The 24,672-nt window shown below is 41.9% G+C and overlaps 1 protein-coding gene across 1 annotated transcript; it reads right to left on the reverse strand.

The window, feature by feature from the left end:
• Positions 1-425: 425 nt before the first annotated feature.
• On the reverse strand, positions 426-24,003 carry LOC120530625 (taste receptor type 1 member 1-like). Its single transcript, XM_039755046.1, has 6 exons — positions 23,813-24,003; positions 22,011-22,311; positions 20,066-20,830; positions 17,859-18,065; positions 5,243-5,363; positions 426-1,408 (listed from the first exon to the last, which is right to left on the reverse strand). The coding sequence occupies exons 1-6, from the start codon at positions 24,001-24,003 to the stop codon at positions 426-428; spliced, it is 2,568 nt and encodes an 855-aa protein (XP_039610980.1).
• Positions 24,004-24,672: the final 669 nt, after the last annotated feature.

Below are 24,672 nucleotides of genomic sequence, written 5' to 3' on the forward strand. Positions count from 1 at the left end.
TTCACTGAATAAACTCGCCTGTTTTAGCTGAAAAAGCACTCTTGCCTTCCAGGGCTCCATTGAGAATTATTCACTTTGAAGTTTGGTGATTATGTGGGTTTCAGAAACAGACTTTTAATTTGATCTGTGGGTGATTAGCACAAGGTCAAATGATTCAATCATCTAAGCATGGCACTTTGTCACAAGAAGTCAAATGTCTTTAGAAAGATACCTAGCAGTAAATGCTCACCATGCTATTTAGGCATAGTGCCAGACATGCTTTCAGAAGCTCTGCTTTTACACTGCGGAGGGGGCCAGACCTTTTTAAGATGCTTTGCTAGCTGCTCAGTGGCCTTAGTGAATTTGGTCCCAGGTTGTCCTTTTACACCATTTGGGGCGCAGTTTCTAAGTGACAGGGAATGGACGTGGGGAGAGGATTTGACATCTCAAGTGCAGTCCCCTGTGTCTTTAGGTTCTGTAGCTTCAGTGGATGATGGGTGAGAGCTGTGCCTTGCCACCCCGTGACTGCGTAGGCAGTTCTGAAAGTAGGCTGTTGTGTTGCTCTCTGGCTTTAACAGGATAATGTAGCACTTGGGCATGAAGTAGGTGAAGAGGATCCCACAGGTGCTGTTAAGCACTGCAAAGATCTGGACTGCAGCAACATACTTGCCCTCTGAGGTGGCATACGTGAGGAAGAAGGAGAACCAAGAGATGAAATATATCAACATGCCTGCAACAATAAAACGAGCTTCATTGTAGTTTTTGGGTAGTTTTCGTCCCATGAAGGCAAAAATGAAGCAGAGGACCCCAAGCAGGCCAATGTAGGAGAGCATGAGTGTGAAGCCTACAAATGAGCCCTCGTAACACTGCAGGTAGACCTGGTTGCTGGAGATCTTGTAATTATTCACAAGGTAAGGTGCCTTGATAGAATACCAGATGAGACAAATCGTGGCCTGCATCAGCGTGCTTCCTAGGATGCACATATAGGGACCATTGTACCGCATCCAGTACTTGTAGGCCATAGGTAGCTTGGCTGCCATCTTGAAGATGCAAATGATCTGGAAGGACTTGACCAAGATGGAGGAGATGCAGACGGTGAAACTGATGGCAAACAGGGGCTGTCGCATCTTGCAGTGGAAATCATTGGGTCGCCCGACAAAAGAGCCAAGGCTGAGGCTGGAGCAGGCGAGGGAGAAAAGCATCAGGAGACTCATTCTTCCTCCTGCGGCCTTAACTACGGGGGTGTCTAGTCGGATCGCAAAGAGGACAAAGACAGCAATGATTAGTGCTAGGCCAAAGCACGCGATGACCACCAGCACCATGACATATGGGTCCCCCCAGGACAGGTACTGGGCATCTCGTTCCAGGCAGGCCGTGCTGCGTGCAGGTGACCACTCCTCCAACGTGCAAGGTAGACAGGTGACCAAATCTAGAAACGGGAGCAAAGATGGAATTAGTGGTGTGTCCTGCTGTTGATCTGATCATCCAAGTAAGGCAATGCTCGGACACCAGGGGCCTCATGCATAACGCCATGCGTAGAATTCGCACTATAACATGACGTAAGCACAAAAGCCGAAATGTGCTTACAGTATGCACAGAAAAATCCAGATGTAGGAATCTGTGCGTACTCCAACTTTTGCGTTCTTCCGCTCCATAAATCCCCGTCAGCGTGAAAAGTAACGCTCGTGCATGCGCCTTCTGTCCCGCCCCAACTCCTCCCAGAATTACGCCTCTTTGAATATGCAAATCAATATAAATCATTCTTAAGCTCAGCGTTCTGTGAAAAGGCAACGGCAAAAGCACGAGGGAAAATAGAAGAATTTCAGCGAATACCAAGTGGAGGCAAAGGAAAAACTTACTATTTGTAGATTTAAACAGTGGTATAAACAACAAAAGGAAGTTGATCGAGTGACATAGCATGTTGGAGAAACTTGAAAGCTCAAGTTCACAAAGTTACACAGTGCCAAAATAAAAAAGAAGTTGTGAGATATCAAAGTCGCCATGAAAAGGCAAGTTGTAGCCCACCGTCTGAGCTTATGAAAGTACAGACAAGAAAAAATAGGCACACAGTGGGAAAAAAGCATGAAATGTCAACTTTAATCTCGAAATTTCCACTTTAATCACGTAGTTTATTTTGTCATTAAAGTAGAACATCATAAACTTCATCTTAAAATCATTTAATTTACTAGTTTCTCAAATCCCATCGTAACTAAAGTAGCATATTAAATGCGTTGTTTTGTATTTGATCTTCAATGTGCTCTATGTTTGTGAATCACTACGTGCTTCCGGGCTTTCTCTTTCTCCGACAAGACACAGAATCCATTACATTCGTGATATTACAGCTCTCTAAACAATTAAAATACTGAGATGTATATGTGATATTATTTTAATGATGATTGTAATGAAAGCATGTTATTAAACATGGGAACACGATGGCGCAGTGATTGTTCATGTCTCAAGACAAGATGCTGTTGCGCCATGCGCGACCTTTGATGAAATAATTTATTGTAGCAGTACTGTCTCTTTCAAACATACTAACCTCCAATTCCTGTCCTTACTTTTCTTTCCCCAAATACTCAATCGCCACACAATCAGCTCCGTAATAGACGTTAAGCCATCTGTAAGCTTACAATGATGATTCTTCAAAACCTTTAAGGAACATTAAAACATCTTTATAGTAATGTGTTTAATTATTCTATCTGTCTATCCTTCCAGTGTCGCACGAGCCTCAGTAAATATACAGTGCGCAAGGCAGGAACAAAACGTGAACTTGCAAGCGCTGCTGCACCGTGTCCTCACATATAATTATTAACAATACAGATTATTTAAATGAAGTTAAATAACAGTTTAAGTGAAGTTTCATCTGTATAATATACAGGTGCTGATCAAAAAATTAGAATATCATGACAAAGTTGATTTATTTCAGTAATTCCATTCAAAAAGTGAAACTTGTATATTAGATTCATTCGTTACACACAGACTGATGTATTTCAAATGTTTATTTCTTTTAATTTTGATGATTATAACTGACAACTAATGAAAGTCCCAAATTCAGTATCTCGGAAAATTAGGATATCAATTAAGACCAATGCAAAAAAAGGATTTTTAGAAATGTTGGCCAACTGAAAGGTATGAACATGAAAAGTATGAGCATGTATAGTACTCCTTTGGCCTGGATTACTGCAGCAATGCAGCGTGGCATGGAGTCGATCAGTCTGTGGCACTGCTCGGGTGTTATGAGAGCCCATGTTGCTCTGATAGTGGCCTTCAGCTCTTCTGAATTGTTTGGTCTGGCGTATTGCATCTTCCTCTTCACAATACGCCATAGATTTTCTGTGGGGTTAAGGTCAGGTGAGTTTGCTGGCCAATCAAGAACAGGGATACCATGGTCCTTTGTGTGCAGGTGCCAGGTCCTGTTGGAAAATGAAATCTGCATCTCCATAAAGTTTGTCAGCAGCAGGAAGCATGAAGTACTCTAAAACTTCCTGGTAGATGGCTGCGTTGACCTTGGACCTCAGAAAACTCAATGGACCAACACCAGCAGATGACATGGCACCCCAAACCATCACTGACTGTGGAAACTTTACACTGGACCTCAAGCAATGTGGATTCTGTGCCTCTCCTCTCTTCCTCCAGACTCTGGGACCTTGATTTCCAAAGGACATGCAAAATTTACTTTCATCAGAGAACATAACTCAGCAGCAGTCCAGTCCTTTTTGTCTTTAGCCCAGGCGAGACGCTTCTGACGCTGTCTCTTGTTCAAGAGTGGCTTGACACAAGGAATGCGACAGCTGAAACCCATGTCTTGCATACGTCTGTGCGTGGTGGTTCTTGAAGCACTGACTCCAGCTGTAGTCCACTCTTTGTGAATCTCCCCCACAGTTTTGAATGGGTTTTGTTTCACAATCCTCTCCAGGGTGCGGTTATCCCTATTGCTTGTACACTTTTTTCTACCACATCTTGTCCTTCCTTCGCCTCTCTGTTAATGGACTTGGACACGGAGCTCTGTGAAGAGCTAGCCTCTTTAGCAATGACCTTTTGTGTCTTGTCCTCCTTGTGCAAGGTGTCAATGGTCGTCTTTTGGACAACTGTCAAGTCAGCAGTCTTCCCCATGATTGTGTAGCCGACAGAACTAGACTGAGAGACCATTTAAAGGCTTTTGCAGGTGTTTTGAGTTAATTAGCTGATTAGAGTGTGGCACCAAGTGTCCTCAATATTGAACCTTTTCACAATATTCTAATTTTCTGAGAATTTGGGACTTTCATTAGTTGTCAGTTATAATCATCAAAATTAAAAGAAATAAACATTTCAAATACATAGTCTCTGTGTAATGAATGATCTAATATACAAGTTTCACTTTTTGAATGGAATTACTGAAATAAATCAACTTTGTCATGATATTCTAATTTTATGACCAGCACCTGTAATCAACATATTTTGCTGCATTTCATCTTAAAAATGATATCGTCATCATGTAAATACGCGCTTTATAAAGTGGCTCAGGTTGTGCGATATTATAACTGTAGTGCAAGTTTACAGTGAGGTGATTGTACTAATAAGAACAAACAGTTCTACAAGAAGCAATTGATTGAGTGTATTTGTAGTTCTTGGGATGAAACTGTTTCTGAACCGCGAGGTCCGTACAGGAAAGGCTTTAAAACGTTTTGCCGTGGCTGAGACAGCATGTGCTTAATGCCGTATACTGATAATTCTCTTTCTGATCAGCTGCTGCTGTGATTCACACTCAGATACAGTGATATAAATACTCAGAGTGGTGCAGTGAGAGTAATATGGAAAAAGATGATCCATTGTGGCAACCCCTGACGGGAGCAGCTGAAAGAAGAAAAAGAAGAAGAAGGTGCAGTGAGAGTAACAACGCTAAAGCAGTTATGGTATTTGGAATACTATGGCTATTCCCTGGACCATTATATTGTTACAGGTTAATTAATCAGATGCATTACACTAATAAACAATATGCGGTTAGTTTCAGTGTAGCCGCATCAGAAATGTGGTTCTAAGAAATAAAGGGTAACCACACAGGAACAGTAGCACTGCTTTGACGCTGGGTGCCGCCAGTCTGCAAAACCGAGCGGAGAACTTACGTACAACAGGGTATGAGGTACCGTGGAAAAGTGCGTGGCTTTACGCCAAGTGTAGGTTTTATACATCGCGATTTGAACGTGGAAACGTTCTTATGCAACATTTCTGTGCATTTGCACCGTTTATGCATGAGGCCCCAGGCCACTAGTACTGCACTACCAACCTGCCTGGTATGTTCCTTCTGGACAGTTTTCACATATGAACATGCAGCTGCTCCACGCCGAGAACCTCTTCCTGTAGATTTGTCCAGGGAGACAGTCCTCATAGCATTTTGATTCTGGAATCTGGAGGAAAGCAGGGAACAAAGTGACATATGGTAGGTTATGGGACGCAGGTCATGACCCATTAGCACACTCCCGTAAGTGTGCCAGGTAGCTTATGGGTTGGAATCAGGCCCAAGCATTTCTTCATCTAATTGGACCCTTTTGACCAGTGTCGGCGCTCAGTTATTCTGCAAACTTGGCCAAGCATTTTAGTGTGCCAACTGACTGTTCAGAGGCTAACCATTGTGGCTGGGTACCGCCTTTATGATCTACCCCCTTAGGCGAATGCCTAATTTGCTTTAATGGAGGTGCTGACCGTGCCTGTGACAGGATACTCCTTCACTCTGTCTGTAATCTCAGTGGGTTTAATGTCTGCATGGAATTTAGGAATAGACCATGGTGGCTTTTAGCACACCATCACTGGTTCAGCCTCTGCATTTTTATAAATTAACAGAGTAGGATGTGCACTAGGTGCCTCTCCAAACCATAATCACTACCAAACCAGTGCAGAAATCCCAGTTATTAGGCCAAAGACACAAAGAAGAATTGAGCCCCAAGGTAACCTTAGCTGCCCCACTGGACCTTCACCTTCTCATCGCCTAAGCCACAACAAGCACTCTTAGCTATGGACTTACATGAATGATATTGTCTAGGAGTGCTCAGCTTCTGTAATCGGCTTTACATTTAAAACTCTGCACTTAATTGAGAGGAGACACGAAGGTCAACACCAGAAAAGTGTTTGTTTACCTCTGGCTTTCAGCTCTTTTGAGGAAACGTGATCATTAACTCTTAAACTAGACTACATGTGACGGGAGTCCAAAGCAGCACAAGCCTTACATGGTCTACTTCTGCTCATACAACGAAACAGGCAGACATGAATCTTTAAGCCTTCCCTTCTTAAGCCACAACAAGCACTCTTAGCTATGGACTTACAGTACATAAATGATACTGTGTTTATAAGAATATCTTACGAACACTTTGAGATCACTACAGCTCTTTTTTTGTCCAGCGCTTCTGACTCACCAGCATGAGAGAACTCTCACATATGATATACCGTTCGACTCGTCTTGATATCTAGCTATGCAAGATATGAAGCTTTTTGGGCACCCCCCCCTATTTTTGACCTTCTAGACTAGGGGTTCTCAACGTCGGTCCTGGGGACCCCCTGTCGCTGCAGGTTTTTGTTCCAATCAGCTTCTGTTTTTAATTGAACTCCTTGGCTAATTAAGTGAACTGATATTTCCCACGTTCTGTGTTTAAGGAACAATATATTAATTAGAAAACTAAGTTTGCAAAAAAAAAAAAAATCTATATTAAAATGTACTAAGCAGTTATATAGGAATAATGTATTTTTTTTCTTTTTAACAGTATTTTCATTCTACTTTTCTAGGTGTTCTAATTGTTTAATTAATCCGTTATTTACTAATTAGTGGGTCTGACTCTAAAGTAGCTGCAGCCTTTGATTATTCCGTGTTGTTTGCCTGGGTGTCTGCTCTGCTCGTTTTAAGTTGTCATTATTAAGATACAATAAAGGGGGAAAAACTGCACAGAGAAAGGGCAAAGTATAATGAAATCAACCAAAGAGAGTGAAGCATTTAAATCTAGAGCAAAACCAGAAATATTTATAAATGTCTTATAAATGTAAAGATCATACTGCTATGCTTTTCTGAATGTCGAATAAAAGAAAAAACAAATACCAGCTAATTAAATGAGATCAGTGCTATCAGGTGTTGTCACTGATTAGGAATCTGGTTGGAACAAAAACCTGCAGCCACAGGGGGTCCCCAGGACTGACGTGGAGAACCCCTGTTCTAGACTCTCAATTTTAGGCTGTTTTTAGACCCTATTTTATCTTATAATAAATAGTGAACCAATAGGTGTCTTCAGCACAAATGATCAGGAGCATGTGAAGTTGTGCATACCAGATCAACGGACCCCAAGGATTCACCTGGTAATGGGACACGAGGGGTCAAAGTTACTCCTTTTCACATTGGTAATATAGGCATGTGAAGTTCCGTTGTATGCTATTTCATGGTCACTGATCACAAATATTATAATATTTTTGACATCTGATTCTTTACCGGTGGTCCTAGCCCTTTTAAGAGCTACTCCCAGAAGAACGTGTACAACGTATACGGACTTCAATAACCCAGTTATTCATAGAAACCAGATTTCCAAAATGCCATTTTTAAACCCTAATTCTGTTTAGAGAAATCAGGTTATCTGCCTCCGAGATACCTGATAGACTAAGGTAGACTTTTCCACGACTAATCTGATAACGCGAGCTATAAACAGGTTACTGTTATGGATTTTGTAGTCTGAGCGTGTCCATTGCACTTTAGCTGTGTGTATATTTGCTTTGCGCATGCGTTCAGTTATACTACAGAGTGGTCCAGATCTAATTATGCAGATCCAGATCATCAGGATGACTTTGATTTATGCGGGGACGATTCCAGCTCGGCGCAAAGACGATTCTTGATGTCGTCAGTTCGCACACTTCTTGATGGTCTGGGGCCTCATGTATAAACGATGTGTACACACAGAAATGTTGCGTAAGAACTTTTCCACGTTCAAATCACGATGTATAAAACCTACACTTGGCGTAAAGCCACGCACTTTTCCACGGTACCTCATACCTTGTCGTACGCAAGTTCTCCGCTCGGTTTTGCAGACTGGCAGCACCCAGCGTCAAAGCAATGCTACTATTCCTGTGTGGTTGCACCTTATTTTCCTGACGTGGCTTTATAAATACACTTAAACTAATGGCATATTGTTTATTAGTGTAATGCATCCGATTGTAATTAACTTGCAACAATATAATGGTCCAGGGAATAGCCATAGTATTCCAAATACCATAACTGCTTTAGCGTTGTTACTCTAACTGCACCTTCTTCTTCTTTCAGCTGCTCCCATTAGGAGTTGCCACAGCGGATCATCTTTTTCCATATTACTCTCACTGCACCACTCGGAGTATTTATATCACTGTATCTGAGTGTGAATCACAGCAGCAGCTGATCGGAAAGAGAATTATCGGTATATGGCATTAAGCACATGCTACCTGAGCCACGGCAAAACGTTTCAAAGCCTTTCCTGTATGGACCTCACGATTCAGAAACAGTTTCATCCCAAGAACTTTAAATGCACTCAATCAGTCCATCAAGTGCTCCTTGTAGAACTGTTTGTACTTATAAGTACAATCACCTCACTGTAAACTTGCACTACAGTTATAATATTGCACAACCTGAGTCACTTTATAAAGCGCGTATTTACATATGTTGACGATATCGTTTTTAAGATGAAATGCAGCAAAATATGCTTATTATATTATACAGATAAAACTTTAACTTCATTTAAATAATCTATATTCTTCACTGGATCTGTCGTGAAGGATAGAATAATTAAACATGTACTACGAAGATATTTCAATGTTCCTTAAACGTTTTGAAGAATTGGCGCTCTAAGCTTACAGATGGCTTAACATCTATTACAGAGCTGATTGTGTGGCGATCGGTTACTTGGAGAAAGAAAAGCAAGGGCTGCAGGGGCGGCCACGCCAATATATATTGAATACAAAAAAGAAAGAAAATAACGACACAGCTAAAAATGCAGCGGCAAATTTCAACAAAAGTTAAACGCTTGTGTCATGAGCACCAGGCGGCTATGCAGTGTCAGGAACAGATGTGGCCGTCCGCCGTGCATAAGATACCATATTGACATTGGCAGGCGAAGGGGCCACCAATTCTTTCTCTGCTCAGGGCCACCACAAGCCTAGAGTTGCCCACGAGTACTGCTGCAATAAATGATTTCATCGAAGGTTGCGCACAATCACTGCCCCGTGAAACCCATGTTTAATAACGTGCTTTAACTCCTATCATCATGAAAATGATATCACGTATACATCTCAGTATTTTAGTTATTCAGAGAGCTTTAATATCACAAATGTAATGGATTCTGTGTCCTGTCGGAGGAAGAGAGCCGGTTTAAGAAGCAAGTAGTGATTCACACACATAGAGCACATACGAGTAGAAGATCAAATACAAAACAAAGCATTTAACGTGCTACTTTAATTACGATGTGATTTGAGAAACTGGTTAATTAAACGATTTTAAGATGAAGTTTATGATGTTCTACTTTAATGACAAAATAAACTACATGATTAAAGTGGAAATTTCGAGATTGAAGTTGACATTTTGTGCCTTTTTTTTCTCTGTACCCTAATAAGCTTTCATATGACACTCAGACGGTGGGCTACAACTCACCTTTTCACTGCGACTTTGATATGTGATTTCTTTTTTATTTCCGGCACTGTGCGACTTTGTGAACGAGAGCTTTCAAGTTTCTCCAACACGCTATGTCACTCGATCAACTTCATTTTGTTGATTATACCACGGTTTATTTGAACAAATAGTATGTTTTTCCTTTGCCTCCACTTGGTATTCACTGAAATTCTTATATTTTCCCCCGTGCTTTTCCCATTGTCTTTTCACAGAAGGCTGAGCTTAAGGGTGATTTATATTTATTTGCATATTCAAAGAGGCGTAATTCTGGGAGAAGTTGGGGCGGGACATAAGGCGTGTGCACGAGTGTTACTTTTCACGCTGACTGGTATTTATGTAGTGGAAGAACGTGGAAGTTGGAGTACGCACAGATTCCTGCATCTGGATTTTTCTGTGCGTATGTACATTTTGGCTTTTGTGCTTACGTCATGTTATAGTGCGAGTTCTATGCATGGCGTTATACATGAGGCCCCTAGGATTTTTCAGGTGATTTGAATAAACTTAATAAGCTGCGGTGGGTTGGCACCCTGCCCGGGATTAGTTCCTGCCTTGTGCCCTGTGTTGGCTGGGATTGGCTCCAGCAAACCCCCTTGACCCTGTATTTGGATTCAGCGGGTTAGTAAATGGATGGATGGATAAACTTAATAAGTTATAGCGTAATGAAAATTGCATACTTAGATCTGGACTACCTTATATATAATGTTCGGACGACCGTATTCTGAAATAATCCGTCTCAATTTTTCAGAAATCGCTAACTTTATGTTGATGAGCTGAATGTACAGTACCAAACTCAACAGCACACTCTAGAGAGCAGTAGGATGTCACGTTAAAGTAAAATGCGTTACTTAGTCCGATTTTGTTTTAAAGTAATCTGACGCAATAGTTATCTTGTTGAAGTGAAAATACTTGCGTTATTATCATTTCAGCAGCACTGGCTGTAAGGCAAGAAGCACACGTATTGTGTCCCGCAAGGCTCAATTGTAAAGTCAAGAAGAAAAGAGTTTGCCACGTGCATTCAGGTAATGGAAACCAATAAATAAAGTGTCAATTTGAATAAACATATTTATAAAACACAAGAAAATGATCACGGGTGTCATGCTTATTTTCGGATTCACTGTGGTTGATGGCATTTAACTCTTGTTTGTTAAGTTTAATTATGTTTTGTTAACGAAGAACTCTAGAAGATTACTTTCGCGTGTAAATGCGGATTTTTAATAAAACATGTTTCTGCTTTAATTGGCTTACTCACCTTAAAGTGATTATATGTATGCATGTAAATGCACTGAGTGATACATTTTATACATAGACACATGGGTGTCGTTTTAGACTATTTAAAGGTCAGTAATTGCGAATATAATTTTATTTTTACTGGGGTCTAATCCTCTATGGACCTCCACCAGAGGATGATAAATGACAAATTTCTATTACAATCGAGAAAATTTAGACTTTAATCTTTAAATGTTCACATTCCAAATATTTGATGCAACTGTTTTTGTTCATTATGCTAAATCATGAAGTAAATCATTACATTTCTATGAACACCCCACATTAGGGCGGCTTACACTAATTCGGACCTTCTATTTCTGGTTTTGTGACTTTGCTCTCGTTTTCTGGGGCTTCATGCATAACACCGTGCGTAGAATTAACACTATAACATGACCTAAGCACATAACGTACGCACAGAAAAATCGAGATGCAGGAATCTGTGCATACTCCAACTTCTGCATTCTTCTGCTCCATAAATCCCAGTCAGCGTGAAAAGTAATGCTCGTGCACGCGCCTTCTGTTCTGCCCAAACTCCTCCCAGAATTACGCCTCTTTGAATATGCAAATAAATATAAATAACCCTTAAGCTCAGCGTTCTCTGAAAAGACAATGGGAAAAGCACAGGGAAAATATAAGAATTTCAGCGAATACCAAGTGGAGGCAAAGGAAAAACATACTATTTGTTGATTCAAACAGTGGTATAAACAACAAAAGGAAGTTGATCGAGTGACATAGCGTGTCAGAGAAACTCCAAAGTCACACAGTTCCAAAATAAAAAAGAAGTTGTGAGATATCAAAGTCGCCATGAAAAGGCAAGTTGTAGCCCACCGCCTGAGCTTATTAGGGTACAGACAAAAAAATAGGCACACAATGGGAAAAAAAGCACGAAATGTCACCTTTAATCTAAAAATTTCCACTTTAATCACGTAGTTTATTTTGTCATTAAAGTAGAACATCATAAACTTCATCTTAAAATCATTTAATTTACTAGTTTCTCAAATGCCATCGTAACTAAAGTAGCATGTTAAATGCTTTGTTTTGTATTTGATCTTCAATGTGCTCTATGTATGTGAATCACTACGTACTTCCGGGCTTTCTCTTTCTCCGACAGGACACAGAATCCATTACATTCGTGATATTACAGCTCTCTAAACAATTAAAATAATGAGATGTATATGTGATATTATTTTAATGATGATTGTAATGAAAGCATGTTATTAAATATGAGAACACGATGGCGCAGTGATTGTTCATGTCTCAAGACAAGATGCTGTTGCGCCATGCATAACCTCCGATGAAATAATTTATTGTAGCAGTACTGTCTCTTTCAAACATACTAACCTCCAATTCCTGTCCTTACTTTTCTTTCCTCAAATACCCAATCGCCACACAATCTGCTATGTAATAGACGTTAAGCCACCTGTAAGCTTACAACGACGATTCTTCAAAACTTTTAAGGAACATTGAAATATCTTTATAGTACTTGTTTAATTATTCTATCTGTCTATCCTTCCAGTGTCACGCCAGCCTCAGTAAATATACAACACGAGGCAGGAACAATACGTAAACTTGCTAGCACTGCGGCACCGTGTCCTCACATGTTTAATTATTAACAATACAGATTATTTAAATGAAGTTAAAGTTTTATCTGTATAATATAATCAACATATTTTGCGGCATTTTATCTTAAAAATGATATCGTCATCATATGTAAATACGTGCTTTATAAAGTGGCTCAGGTTGTGCGATATTATAACTGTAGTGCAAGTTTACAGTGAGGTGATTGTACTTATAAGTACAAACAGTTCTACAAGGAGCAATTGATTGAGTGCGTTTATAGTTCTTGGGATGAAACTGTGTCTGAACCGCGAGGTCCTTACAGGAAAGGCTTTGAAACGTTTTGCCGTGGCTTTGGCAGCATGTACTTGATGCTGTATACTGATAATTCTCTTTCCGATCAGATGCTGCTGTGATTCCCCACTCAGATACAGTGATATAAATACTCCGAGTGGTGCAGTGAGAGTAATATGGAAAAAGATGATCTGCTGTGGCAACCCCTAACGGGAGCAGCTGAAAGTGGAAAAAGAAGAAGAAGGTGCAGTGCGAGTAACAACACTAAAGCAGTTATGGTATTTAGAATACTTTGGCTATTCCCTGGACCATTATATTGTTACATGTTAGTTACAATCGGATGCCTTAAACTAATAAACAATATGCAGTTAGTTTCAATGTACTGTATATGATAAAGCCACGTCAGGGATGTGGATCTAAAAAAGAAAAAGTAACCATACAGGAACAGTAGCACTGCTTTGACGCTGGGTGCCGCCAGTTTGCAAAACCGAGCGGAGAACTTGTGTACGACATAGTTGGCGCTACCGTGAAAATGTGTGTGGCTTTACGGCAAGTTTAGGTTTTATACATCGCAATTTGAACATGGAAATGTTCTTAAGCAACATTTCTGTGCGTACGCACTGTTTATGCATGAGGCCCCTGGTCTTTCTTACTTGTACTCCAATGTTGGTGTCAGAACAGATGGCTGCGGTCTGAATCTAGTAGTCCAAGTTGGCATCCAGCACAAAGTAATCCCCCTGAACCACTGCCACACAACAGCTTTCAGTATGAAACTGCTTGATCTGTCAACTGGGAATTTACCACCTGAGTTCACACAGGAGCAAAGTGTAAAATTACTGTGTCTAGGTATGGAAAATGTGTTGTCAGCCTTATGTGACACTTACTGATATTAAAGAAAGTAAACTGAAAGAAAGGCCTACATTAACCTACAGTTAGCTTGACAGTATTCACAAACAAGCATAAAAAATAATCTTGTTTGAATTACAAGGCTTTCAGTTTAAGAAACAAGTAGAAATTGGATAGACATAGTATGCAGGCTACTCACCTGTCAACTCAAGGAAATCATGACGTTTGGTTATCACCAGACAGAAAGCAGCTTGTGTGTCATTGAATTAGCCTCCTTGTGACCCTACCGAGCAAACTAAGAGATGCAATATCCTATGTCTTTGGATTGCTGCTCCCACCATTTTTCAGCTTTTAAGCCACAATTTTGCGACCAATGTCCAGGCAGAAGACTCATAACTTTACTCTAGCATACCCTGACTAGAGCTGCTGATCAGAAAACATGGTCTGTTAAAGCCCACTGAGATATTCCTTGTGTAATTTTGGGCTATACAAGAAATAAATTGTTGGTGTCGTTGCTTAATCTGATTGAAGAACTGAAGGTAGTGTGATGGGGGGTAGCATGGAGTGTGCAGGGCAGGATTTGACTCATTCCATTGTTGGACAGACTCCTGCACATGCCCGCTCTCACACAGAGCCAATTTCCTTAACAATCACATCTTTGGAATGTTGAAGGTAAAAACAGAGCACCTGGACTATCTTCCTGTAATTTGAGTTCTGTCAAAATGTGATATTGGTGTTTGTGGACATTTTACACAACTTCTATATACCTTGCATGTTTTCCCTACATGACTGAATAACCCACTAAATTCCCAGGATATGTGTGAAGGAGTTTGTATTGATTTTGTCATTTGATTGCTCTGTTCACTTTTTCCTGTTACGTATTGTCCTTTAACATTGTTGTGAATTGTGACCACCCATTGAAAATGAATGAGACAGATCAAAAACTAGTGGCTGCTGACCCTTTGAGACAAGACTTCCTGTATCCATTAAAACCTTTCCAGGTCATTTCTACACTGCTCACAAAAATTAAAGGAACACTTTAAAGAAACACATTAGATACATCAGATCTCAATATGAAGTTGGATATCTATACAAATAACGACAGGGCAATGTCTTAGGAACAAAAGGATGCCAAGTCTTTTAATGGAAATAAAAGTTTTCTGCCTACAGAGGGCTCAATTGTGTAGACACCCTAAAATCAGAGTGAAATGAAGATGTGGCAGGCTAGTCCATTTTTTCAAAAACGTAATTTCTGCTACTCAAAATGCTTTTCAGTATCTTGTGTGGCCCCCACGAGCTTGTATGCATGCTTGACAACGTCGGGGCATGCTCCTAATGAGACGACGGATGGTGTCTTGTGGCATTTCCTCCCAGATCTGTATGAGGGCATCCCTGAGCTGTTGTACAGTCTGAGGAGCAACCTGGCGGCGCCTAATGGACCGAAACATAATGTCCCACAGATGTTCTATTGGGTTTAAGTCAGGGGATCGTGAAGGCCATTCAATTGTTTCAATTCCTTCATCCTCCAGGTACTGCCTGCATACTCTTGCCACATGAGGCCAGGCATTATCGTGCATTAGGAGGGAACCAGGACCTACTGCACCAGCGTAGGGTCTGACAATGGGTCCAAGGATTTCATCCTGATACCTAATGGCAGTCAAGATGCCGTTGTATAGCCTGTAGAGGTCTGTGAGTCGCTCCATGGATATGCCTCCAAGATCATCACTGACCCACCACCAAACCAGTCATGCTAAACGATGTTACAGGCAGCATAATATTCTCCACGGCTTCTCCTGACCCTTTCACGCCTTTCACATATACTCAGGGTGAACCTGCTCTCATCTGTGAAAAGCACAGGACGCCAGTGGTGGACCTGCCAATTCTGGTATTCTATGGCAAATGCCAATTGAGCTCCCGGTGCTGTGCAGTGAGCACAGGGCGCAGTAGACATTTGGGCCCTCAGGCAACCCTCATGAAGTCTGTTTCTGATTGTTTGGTCAGAGACATTCACACCAGTGGCCTGCTGGAGGTCATTTTGTAGGGCTCTGGCAGTGCTCATCCTGTTCCTCCTTGCCCAAAGGAGCAGATACTGGTCCTGCTGATGGGTTATGGACCTTCTATGGCCCTCTCCAGCTCTCCTAGACTAACTGCTTGTCTCCTAGAATCTCCTCCATGCCCTTGAGACTGTGCAGGGAGACACAGCAAACCTTCTGGCAATGACACGTATTGATGTGCCATCCTGGAGAAGTTGGACTACCTGTGCAACCTCTGTAGGGTCCAGGTATCGCCTCATGCTACCAGTAGTGACACTGACTGTAGCCAAATGCAAAACTAGTGAAGAAACAGTCAGAAAAGATGAGGAGGGAAAAATGTCAGTGGCCTCCACCTGTTAAACCATTCCTGTTTTGGGGGTCATCTCATTGGTGCCCCTCTAGTGCATCTGTTGTTAATTTCATTAACACCACAGCAGCTGAAACTGATTAACAACCCCCTCTGCTACTTAACTGACCAAATCAATATCCCATAAGTTTCATTGACTTGATGCTATACTCTGATTAAAAAGTGTTCCTTTAATTCTTTTGAGCAGTATATATAGAGAGGACTTTATGCTGTATTCATGTGCTGCTGGGGAGAAAATTAGGGCCGTTTTAATGTATGGGCACAATGGCCATTGACTGGGTGCCCCAGCATCATAGGGGCCCACAATGTTTCTGATGCCTATGTATGTTTCTATTTTGCTATCAAAACAGGGGCCCCAGTGGACTACTTTGCCTGGGGGCTTAAATATGAGTTTCTGAGTCGGAATATCCACATGAACGTGCTATGAACTCGGTGCTCCAAGTAGGACAATTTAAAGAACGCCAACCTTTCACTTTCGTCAATGGCATAAAGAAAAAAATATAACCTGGTGTCACACACATGCACCTTGGGGACAACTTAAAGGCTCTGGTGGTTATAATTCAATGCCAATGCACAAAATGGTGGTGTATGCTAACACATCTTCTCTTCCTCCCTCAACAGACGGAATGATTGACAACCTGACCACCCTGATATCACTTCCGGTGATGGACCCCCCCCCTTCCAGTCTGACCTGCACTTAACTGGATGTGTCATCATTCATGTCAGTCTAATCTAAAACTCATGTCCTAAGGGGCATCATTTTGCTGAAAAGCCTTTATTATTTTTTGCATTATATTATACCGGGGTTGTGGTGTCACCGCTACGCTTTTTCTTTGTCTTTGTCATCTTTCACACTGCTCTGCTAGAAATGGCATTTTTGTGGTTGAATTGTATTTGGACTGAAGTGATAATCATTTAATATGTTTAGTTTGTTCTTGAATTCTATGAATAAAAATACCATTCATCTTTAATTGTTTTTGTTTCACAGACCAAGTAACAAATCAAAAACGACCTTACTTTTCTCAAAATAGTCTGTCTGGAAACTGATGTGAAGACACTTGAGTACAAAGATGAAGCGAATGCAGATTTAGAGCTCAGCAGTCTCTTTCATTCTTGATCTTCTTGATCTACTTGTTTATTAGCTAAACTAAAGGGACCAAAAGGTCTTCTCTCATTTGTCAAATTTCTTATGTTCTTCACCCGCTGCACTCCTGTTCCAATCCAGGTGGTTTGCCTTGTGGTGGGTGCGGCAACGCACAATCAATGTGTGCTCCCAACCAACCTTCATACTCCACCATCTTGACTTCAATTGCAAACTCAAGTTTTTTGATGGCCTTAACACTCTGACTTTTATGTGGGAAATGCTTCACATCTGCTGGGACTCAGACTGGTGAGGTTTTTTTTTTTCTGGTTCATTTATTTTGGGATAGTGCTGTCATTTCAGTCACTTTTTTGCATTCACTTTAGTTTGAGGATTCACTGTTTAACACCACCATCTTAGCTACTGTTCCACCCCGGACTTTGTGTGTGGTTGGTTTATAATTGTGTATGGTGTAAAACGCGTCTTTGGTGAGGAAACAAGGGAGGGTATTCTTTTGGTGTATGTAAATATTTGTTTATTTGTATTTGTTTGTTAATTCAATGTATATTTTTTGGCAACTTCAATTAGTTACATATATACATCTACCTTTTGGCTTTCACTTTCATATTTTGTTATTTACTGTTTTTAAACTGTTGATTGGAGTGAAATGAGATTGGGAAACTTGTTGTATGTAGAGTACAATTCTGACTTGGGCTACTCTGAGCTTTTTAAAGGTTTCAGACCTGGAAATGTAGCAGACAGCCAATGCATTGTGAGTAGGTCGCTACAACCTACCTGGACTCCTTGAGCTGCCCAGATCTCCTCTGTGTCCACTCTCAGGCTGCCAATAGCAGTGTACTGGCCAACTGGGACAAACTGAATAGTACCATCTATAGCCTTCCAGACAAGCAAATCATAGCCAGCGTGGAGATTTCCTTTGCTGTTGAAGGAGACGCTGATGTTGTGCACCTCAAACGACACACTCTTTAATGCTTCAAGGATCTGCGGAAGGAAAGGGAAATGAAGGTCTCACAGTACTGGCTGACAACCACAGGCAGGATGTGGTGGCTGCAAGTAAATGAGTTAAAGATGTCACAGTGCCTACCGGCAATTCTAGAGCCTCATCCTTCCTGAGTCACAGTGTCAACTAGGATTCTAAAGAAACGGTGCCAGATTAGAAATGAGGATTTTAATTAAAGCATACTGACAAGAAACAAACACCACAACCTGCCTGTCCCTCTGTCGAGTTTACAGTAATCTAATTCACTTTGGCAGTGACATTAAGTAGCATAGTACCCCGTTCTGAATACATTGAACTCCAGAACTCGATTACCTCATTTTGCTACATCATTATACTCAAAGCTCAGTGCACGCCACGGCCTCCTCTGCATACAGGGTTAACTGGCCATTGAGTAGACAACCTTTCACAGACACAAAGGCTTTGGCCAAGCACAACATGATGATGTTTTGGAGCTGAATTCAAATTTATAGGACAGATAGCTAGATGATACAAAGAAAGGGTCACGTAAGTGAAAGGTCAGCGAATGGACACACAAACAGTAACCAGAGAAGCAGATGGACCAGGCAAAAAAGTAATTGAATTGCCATTGAGCAATTCAAAAGAAAGGAGCAGAAGGAAAGGTGAACCCTGAGGGAGCACCGGTAAGGCGTCAAGAAGCCACTAAAATAGTTAAGCTTGTTCAGGTTATGCTTGTGTAATTACTGTTGTCCAGCAATGACAAGTGAGAGGTGTGTGACACCTAAGGCTCATTGAGATCAAATCACCATTGTCACAGGCAGAGGACCACACAGGCCAGGTACTTGGGACCCACAACATCTCGGTTTCTGCTGTACCACTTTGAGACCAGACACCCAACCTTGACAAAAATAGTATTTTGTTGACCAACTATTGATCAATCTACTCTTGGAGTGTACAGCTTCCCAAGCTGAAAGCAGCAAAGAAAGGAGCGGCACAACAGCCCCCCTCCAGGTAGGTAAAAATTGGCATGAAAAGCCCATTGGCGAGTCTTTGAAAACTGACATTAAAGTGACCCAATTAGCTTGAGTCAAGCCCACCCATCACTAGGGTTATTCAAGCAAAGTCTGGCAGCTATTCACTTTTCTTCTGCTGTAGAAAATCTTCAAATTTTCAACTGCAAGAGGTTTCTAATAAATTTTAATCATTTTGCTCAAATGAACCAAGATAAACTGAATTTACAGGACTTACAGGCATTGCAGGCATAATTTTGTATTGTATTAGGAATGTATGCATTTGTTACAGTCAGCTTTGTTTATCGGTTATGAGTTCTACAAATATGACACTGAGAGTAACATGAGCAAGAGGATAATCGATGCAGACAGCAGTCAGGTTTATGAAACTCATTTAAAGGGACAGATTAATAGCAGTCTTAAACTACTTTCATAAAGACACATGTACAGAGGGTGAGGACCATGACATGCTAAAGACACAAACCTGCCAATGAAAGTCATGTGACAGGCTATGTTAGTCAACAAATCTCTGCAGAAAGCTGCTGTTTGGTCACCTCAGTTGATTGAACACAAAAAGAGCGAGAATGTGCTGGCACAGCCATTAATCGAATGTCTAGTAAATTGCCTGCACTGTAAATGATGTGATCCGAACTGAACAACCTGTACGTTGAAAAGATGGACAGGGCTACAATGAGAGTGAAGCATGTCTTACAAAAGATTTGTAAAATGCTCGCTTCAAAGATAGCAGAAGTGAAATGAAGCTCACTGCATCTTTTATGAGCATATCTGCGTGTCTCAGCAATCCCTTTGCTATGGAGACCCAGCGTGCTTTTCTTAATCTACATCTAAAAGTCATTTTGTAAGCTGATATGAAAACTAATCTCAAATGATTTTCTGAAACTAAAGTGGCAGGTGTAAATAGTAAAGAGATTAAAACCAATTAAAACTAAACAGTGCCATCTGTTGGATGGCACTGACCCCAGTCATTCCCTCTAAGGTGAACTTACACTCACCTGCCAGGGGTGGAGTGTAGCATCTGCCCCAATTGATTGCCTTGCACTGTGAATGGCATGGGCCACACTGTACACTGCTGTGTAGACATTAAGGGAGATCCTCTCTTCTGGCTCCACTATTGCCATCTTCAGCAGCTCTATTTGAGTGTCGTCTGCCATGCTCACCTGACAGCTCTCCAGACTGGCTGTGCTCAAGTTGGTCAGCTGTGTGGGTGCTGGGGTGTGAATCACCTTTGAACTCTGCAAATACTCCTGGAATCCAGGAAAGATGTGTGTTTGGATTGCCAGCCCCACAATGGTCCCAATGCTGTGGATGTTGGACAGGCTGGCAATTTCATTGGAAGTGGACCAGGCCTCGCTGGCGATCCAAACCCGATTGCGACCTGCTGTCTGCCAGGTGATCACACTGGACAGCAGCGCCATGGCTGAAGAGATATCAGCAAAGATGATAGTGACGTTGACCAGGAACATGTCCAGCTTGATGACCATCTGCTGTAGCAGCGACTCCCTGTCTTGTGAAACACCAGGAATGACATCTGAGTAACTTATGCACACGTTCCTGTACCTGAAAAGTTCCTGCAGCGTGGCCAAACTTCCTTTGCCATAGTCTGAGTCAGCGGCTAGGATGGAAATGCAATCCCAGCGAAATCTCTCTACCAGCTCTACCAAGGCCAAAGTCTGCTGAGAGTCTGAGGGGATGGTGCGGAAGAATGAAGGGAAGTGAGTTCTGTCTTCTAGAGAACTGCTGGAGGCTGAGTAGGAGACCTGCAGGTTCATGAGAAGGTGAAACAGTCAAACATTGGCATTCAAGATTCTCCTGATATTGTATCATGTAAATCATTGCTATACCGTACCTCCGTATATCACTGTAGCTACAATGTAAAACATCAAATCTGACTAATATCATTAGCAATAATTTTGAATGGCTCATCTCTGAGAACTTCAAGACCGACAAAATACTGCTAAGCAACAGCAGCATAGATTTATTAACAATTTATGATAGTTAATACTTATTATCTTTTTGAAATTCTGACAGCGCCATAGACTTTATTAATGCTACATTGTTAGTACAAATAGACATCATACAGCTCTTTACTTTCGTGCCAGGTTGCTGCTTTGAAATAACCTCATATGAACTATGGTAATTGACCATAATTAACGATAATCTGGGCAATGCCCAGGACAACAATCAGAGGCATTTCCAAATGGGGGATGGATCCCTTGGATGACGCTCCATGACGATTGCTGGTGGCAAAGAAAACAAAGTTTAAGCACCTCTGATCTGGAATTATTAAAATAAGAAGGTGCCAAATGTGCCCTGCTTCCTGGCCACAGGGTTTATTAAGGCTATTGAAGTTGCTCCTCAAAAATCAGAACAACTGTGGTAAAAGTGAGACACTGTTTGGGTGGTAAGTGACATTTAACAAAAAGAGTTGCGCTTTCATGTGTGTCACGATGGCACCTGCATATCTGTTAGTGCTGCTGATAATGAGTCCCTATGTAGGGAATCCTATGCAGAATATTGTGGATTGACTAGCAATTGGTCGACACTTGAGACTTTGCCTGGCCAGGATTTCTATATGTATGTGTGTGTGTGTGTGTTAATCTTCAAGGGCGAGAGCAGATGAACTTAATAAATGTTCCTTATAAGTCTCACAAACTTCACAATAATACAGAGGGAAAGGGTAGGAGAACTTAACCAATAAGCATGGACACCCTGAGCAGACATCCAGGAACAATCACCAGGACAATAATCCTGCCAAAAACCAGGTAATCCATACTGGAACCCCATTGTCTGGGGCGCCCAAACTTTTGCATGCCACTGTATGTGCCAAGTAGGCATCAGGGATGGGATCAGTAGACTGTTGTGGTTTGTGTCCAGTCCCGGCACCTTGAATGTAAAGGTGTGGTTCACTGTATCAAGATGCAAGAAAGTGTGCCATACCTGAGGTACCATGAAGTAGCTCAGCATGGTGGCTGAGGTCAAAGCTTCTTCTGAGGTACTTGGCCCAATGACTGCAAGTGTGCGTGGCACTAGGGAAGTGTAGTTACATTTAGGTTGCAGCTCATCATCCAGGGGGACAGTCAGGAAGTGGAGTGTTGGAGTGATGACCCTATTGAACTGTTGGCAGGTGTCCCAGACCTCAAAGCCCAGTTGAATGTCCGGCAACAAGTCACTTGAGTTATTGATCTCTTCAATTGCAAAGCGCAGGGCCTGTAGCCAGTTAAAGCCCAGAGGATTGAACCTATAGGAAAGAGTCAAAGAAAAGGGTCAGTCTGGCTCAGTGACCACTGATGTACACCTATCTGGCTTGTCAAGTTGCTGCACAGTGAGGAGAGCTTATCATTTATTTAGGTCAGTTTGGTTTCATAAATGAGGATCAGTGAAGGTCATTCTATGTCCTGACTAGTAAGAACCATTATTCTTGCCCTTAACAATTATTAGGAAAAGTCTACTCCTGGCCAATAATGACAATAACCTAAGTGATAACCAAGATGTCCAGTCAGAATGGTCAGATTGTTACTAAATGACAGGAGGGCACTGTCTGCTGAGCAGCAAAAGTGATCCCGTTCTTTCCATAGTGGCAACTGAAGGTCACACTTAGTTGCTTCTTCTGATCAGTAAGAAGATTTTGCCTGGCTTTGTCCCTCCTGACCAGTATGTTAGCTACATTGGTCAGTAAGGAGGGTCAGTTTGTATTTTTTCCATGTTTCCAGTAGAAAGTGTCACTGCCACGCCAGGCCCTTGCTGGCCAATACAGTTTGGTTCTGTCTTTCTTTTCACTCTGCTTTGCACTCATTGGCCTAGTTGAACAGTCAATATTAATCAATCAGCAAGCCTCTACTGATCAATGACTACAATTGGCTATTTACTGCCCTTACCGACCGGACAGAATGGCTAGTTTATTTCTAAAGCTGAGGATGACACCGTGTTGCCAGTAAAGGTGAATATAGTTCCGCTCAGTTTGTCCAGTGAAGTCACACTTGGTTTGCCAGAGTTGATGGCTTGTAAAATACGTAGCCTACTTATTTATCAGTTAAAAATGTGGACTGCCCATTTACCTTGATGGTTAGTCTGGTATTGGATCACTTTTTCATTAAGAAGTGTCAGTGATGCCAACACCCTCCTGGTCTGTGGGAAGGAATGCTTTGGGTCTGGCCTTTTTATCAACAGTCCCTTCCTTAAATAACCAATAAGCAGCAAATGTCTGCTGCCCCTGACCATTCTAAAAGGTCATCTAAGTGCTGCCAGACTGAATAATCAGAACAGCCTTTTTATCATTCAGGACTCTCTTTTGTAATGGTTAGTGATGGCTAGCCTGACATAAACTGCTGGCCAATTACAGCTTTTTGTGTCAGTGTAGTATTGTCATGCAGGCCAACCAGTAAGCACTACTGGCCGGCAACTTCAGTCTGACTCAGATGACCAATGTGGAGGCTTTGACACCATTCTTGCTGGTTAGTGTTGTTTTTTTTACTCTTTTTCTGCCCAGTAGCAAAACCAGTGAGCTCTCTTTCTTGGTCAGTGCTAATGGTCATTCTGGCACTTTTTGTACATTTATCAAAGCTAACTTCTTCTACCAGAAAATGTCAACTTTTTCACCTCCCTTCAAGCATTGAAGCCTACTGTCCAGTGAAGAATTCTTTAAGGACATAACTGCTGACCACACTTGAAAAGAGGCTAATTAGTGGCACTAGAAGTGATGCGTCTTCAGTCCCCAAATGCAGCCCCTGCCCTCAACCTACCTGTCACAGGTCACCATCTGCTCACTTTGATTCACTCTGGCACTTGCTCTGAACAAAGGAAAAAGTCCACCAAGAATATAATCCCCAGGAGCCCTCAGCTGCCCAGCGTAGAAGTCCTTGCTTGTGAGTTGACCCCAGAGCAGAGGTGGACAGGCACTGATGAGGAGAGACAGAGGCAGCAGGCTAGCCATGGCTGGAGAAGATGACTTGACAGAAGAAAGAAAGCAAATTAGCTGAGGGACTGGAAGCGGACTTGTTTTGCATCAGTGTGACCACGCAAATGAGCATGCGGTTGGCTTTGCCAGTGGTCATTTGCATCTGGCCCTCCTCCCTGCAGACCCCAGGACCTGACTTGGGTGTGGGCAGGAGGGAGCAGCTCAGGCATTGGTGGCTGTTGCTGCGATGCTGTCACAGGGGCTGCTAGGGTCTGGTCACAGCAGGAGCTAGTGACCCTTGGTGGTGAGCGTGCATACCTTGTGGTCTTGGGTTCACCCAGGGATCAGCTCTCTGCTTATTTGCTTAAGACTGAGCAAAAACAAACAAGTTTTTAAAAGCCAAAGGTAAAGTAGGGACACAAGTGGCTTGTAATTTCAAACCTTCCTGGTCAGCGGGCCACCAGTCCATTGAGTGATGGACACTAGATTTTTTTGTGATTTGTGTACCACAGGCAGATGTGCTTGCTTGTAGTGGTTGGTTTACTCATCAGCACAGTGGCAGCCAAGTGGTGGAGAGGCAGACCTTTGAGGTTACAGGTGACGAGTTTCATTGTGTGTGACAGTGTAATGAAGGGAATGCCCTCAAAAATCCCACAGTGCTCAGTAGACAAGGGACAGTTCTTCTTGCAGTTGAGCCCATACTTT

This window comes from Polypterus senegalus, chromosome 6 (genome assembly GCF_016835505.1).
Source record: "Polypterus senegalus isolate Bchr_013 chromosome 6, ASM1683550v1, whole genome shotgun sequence".
Taxonomy (NCBI): Eukaryota; Metazoa; Chordata; class Cladistia; order Polypteriformes; family Polypteridae; genus Polypterus; species Polypterus senegalus.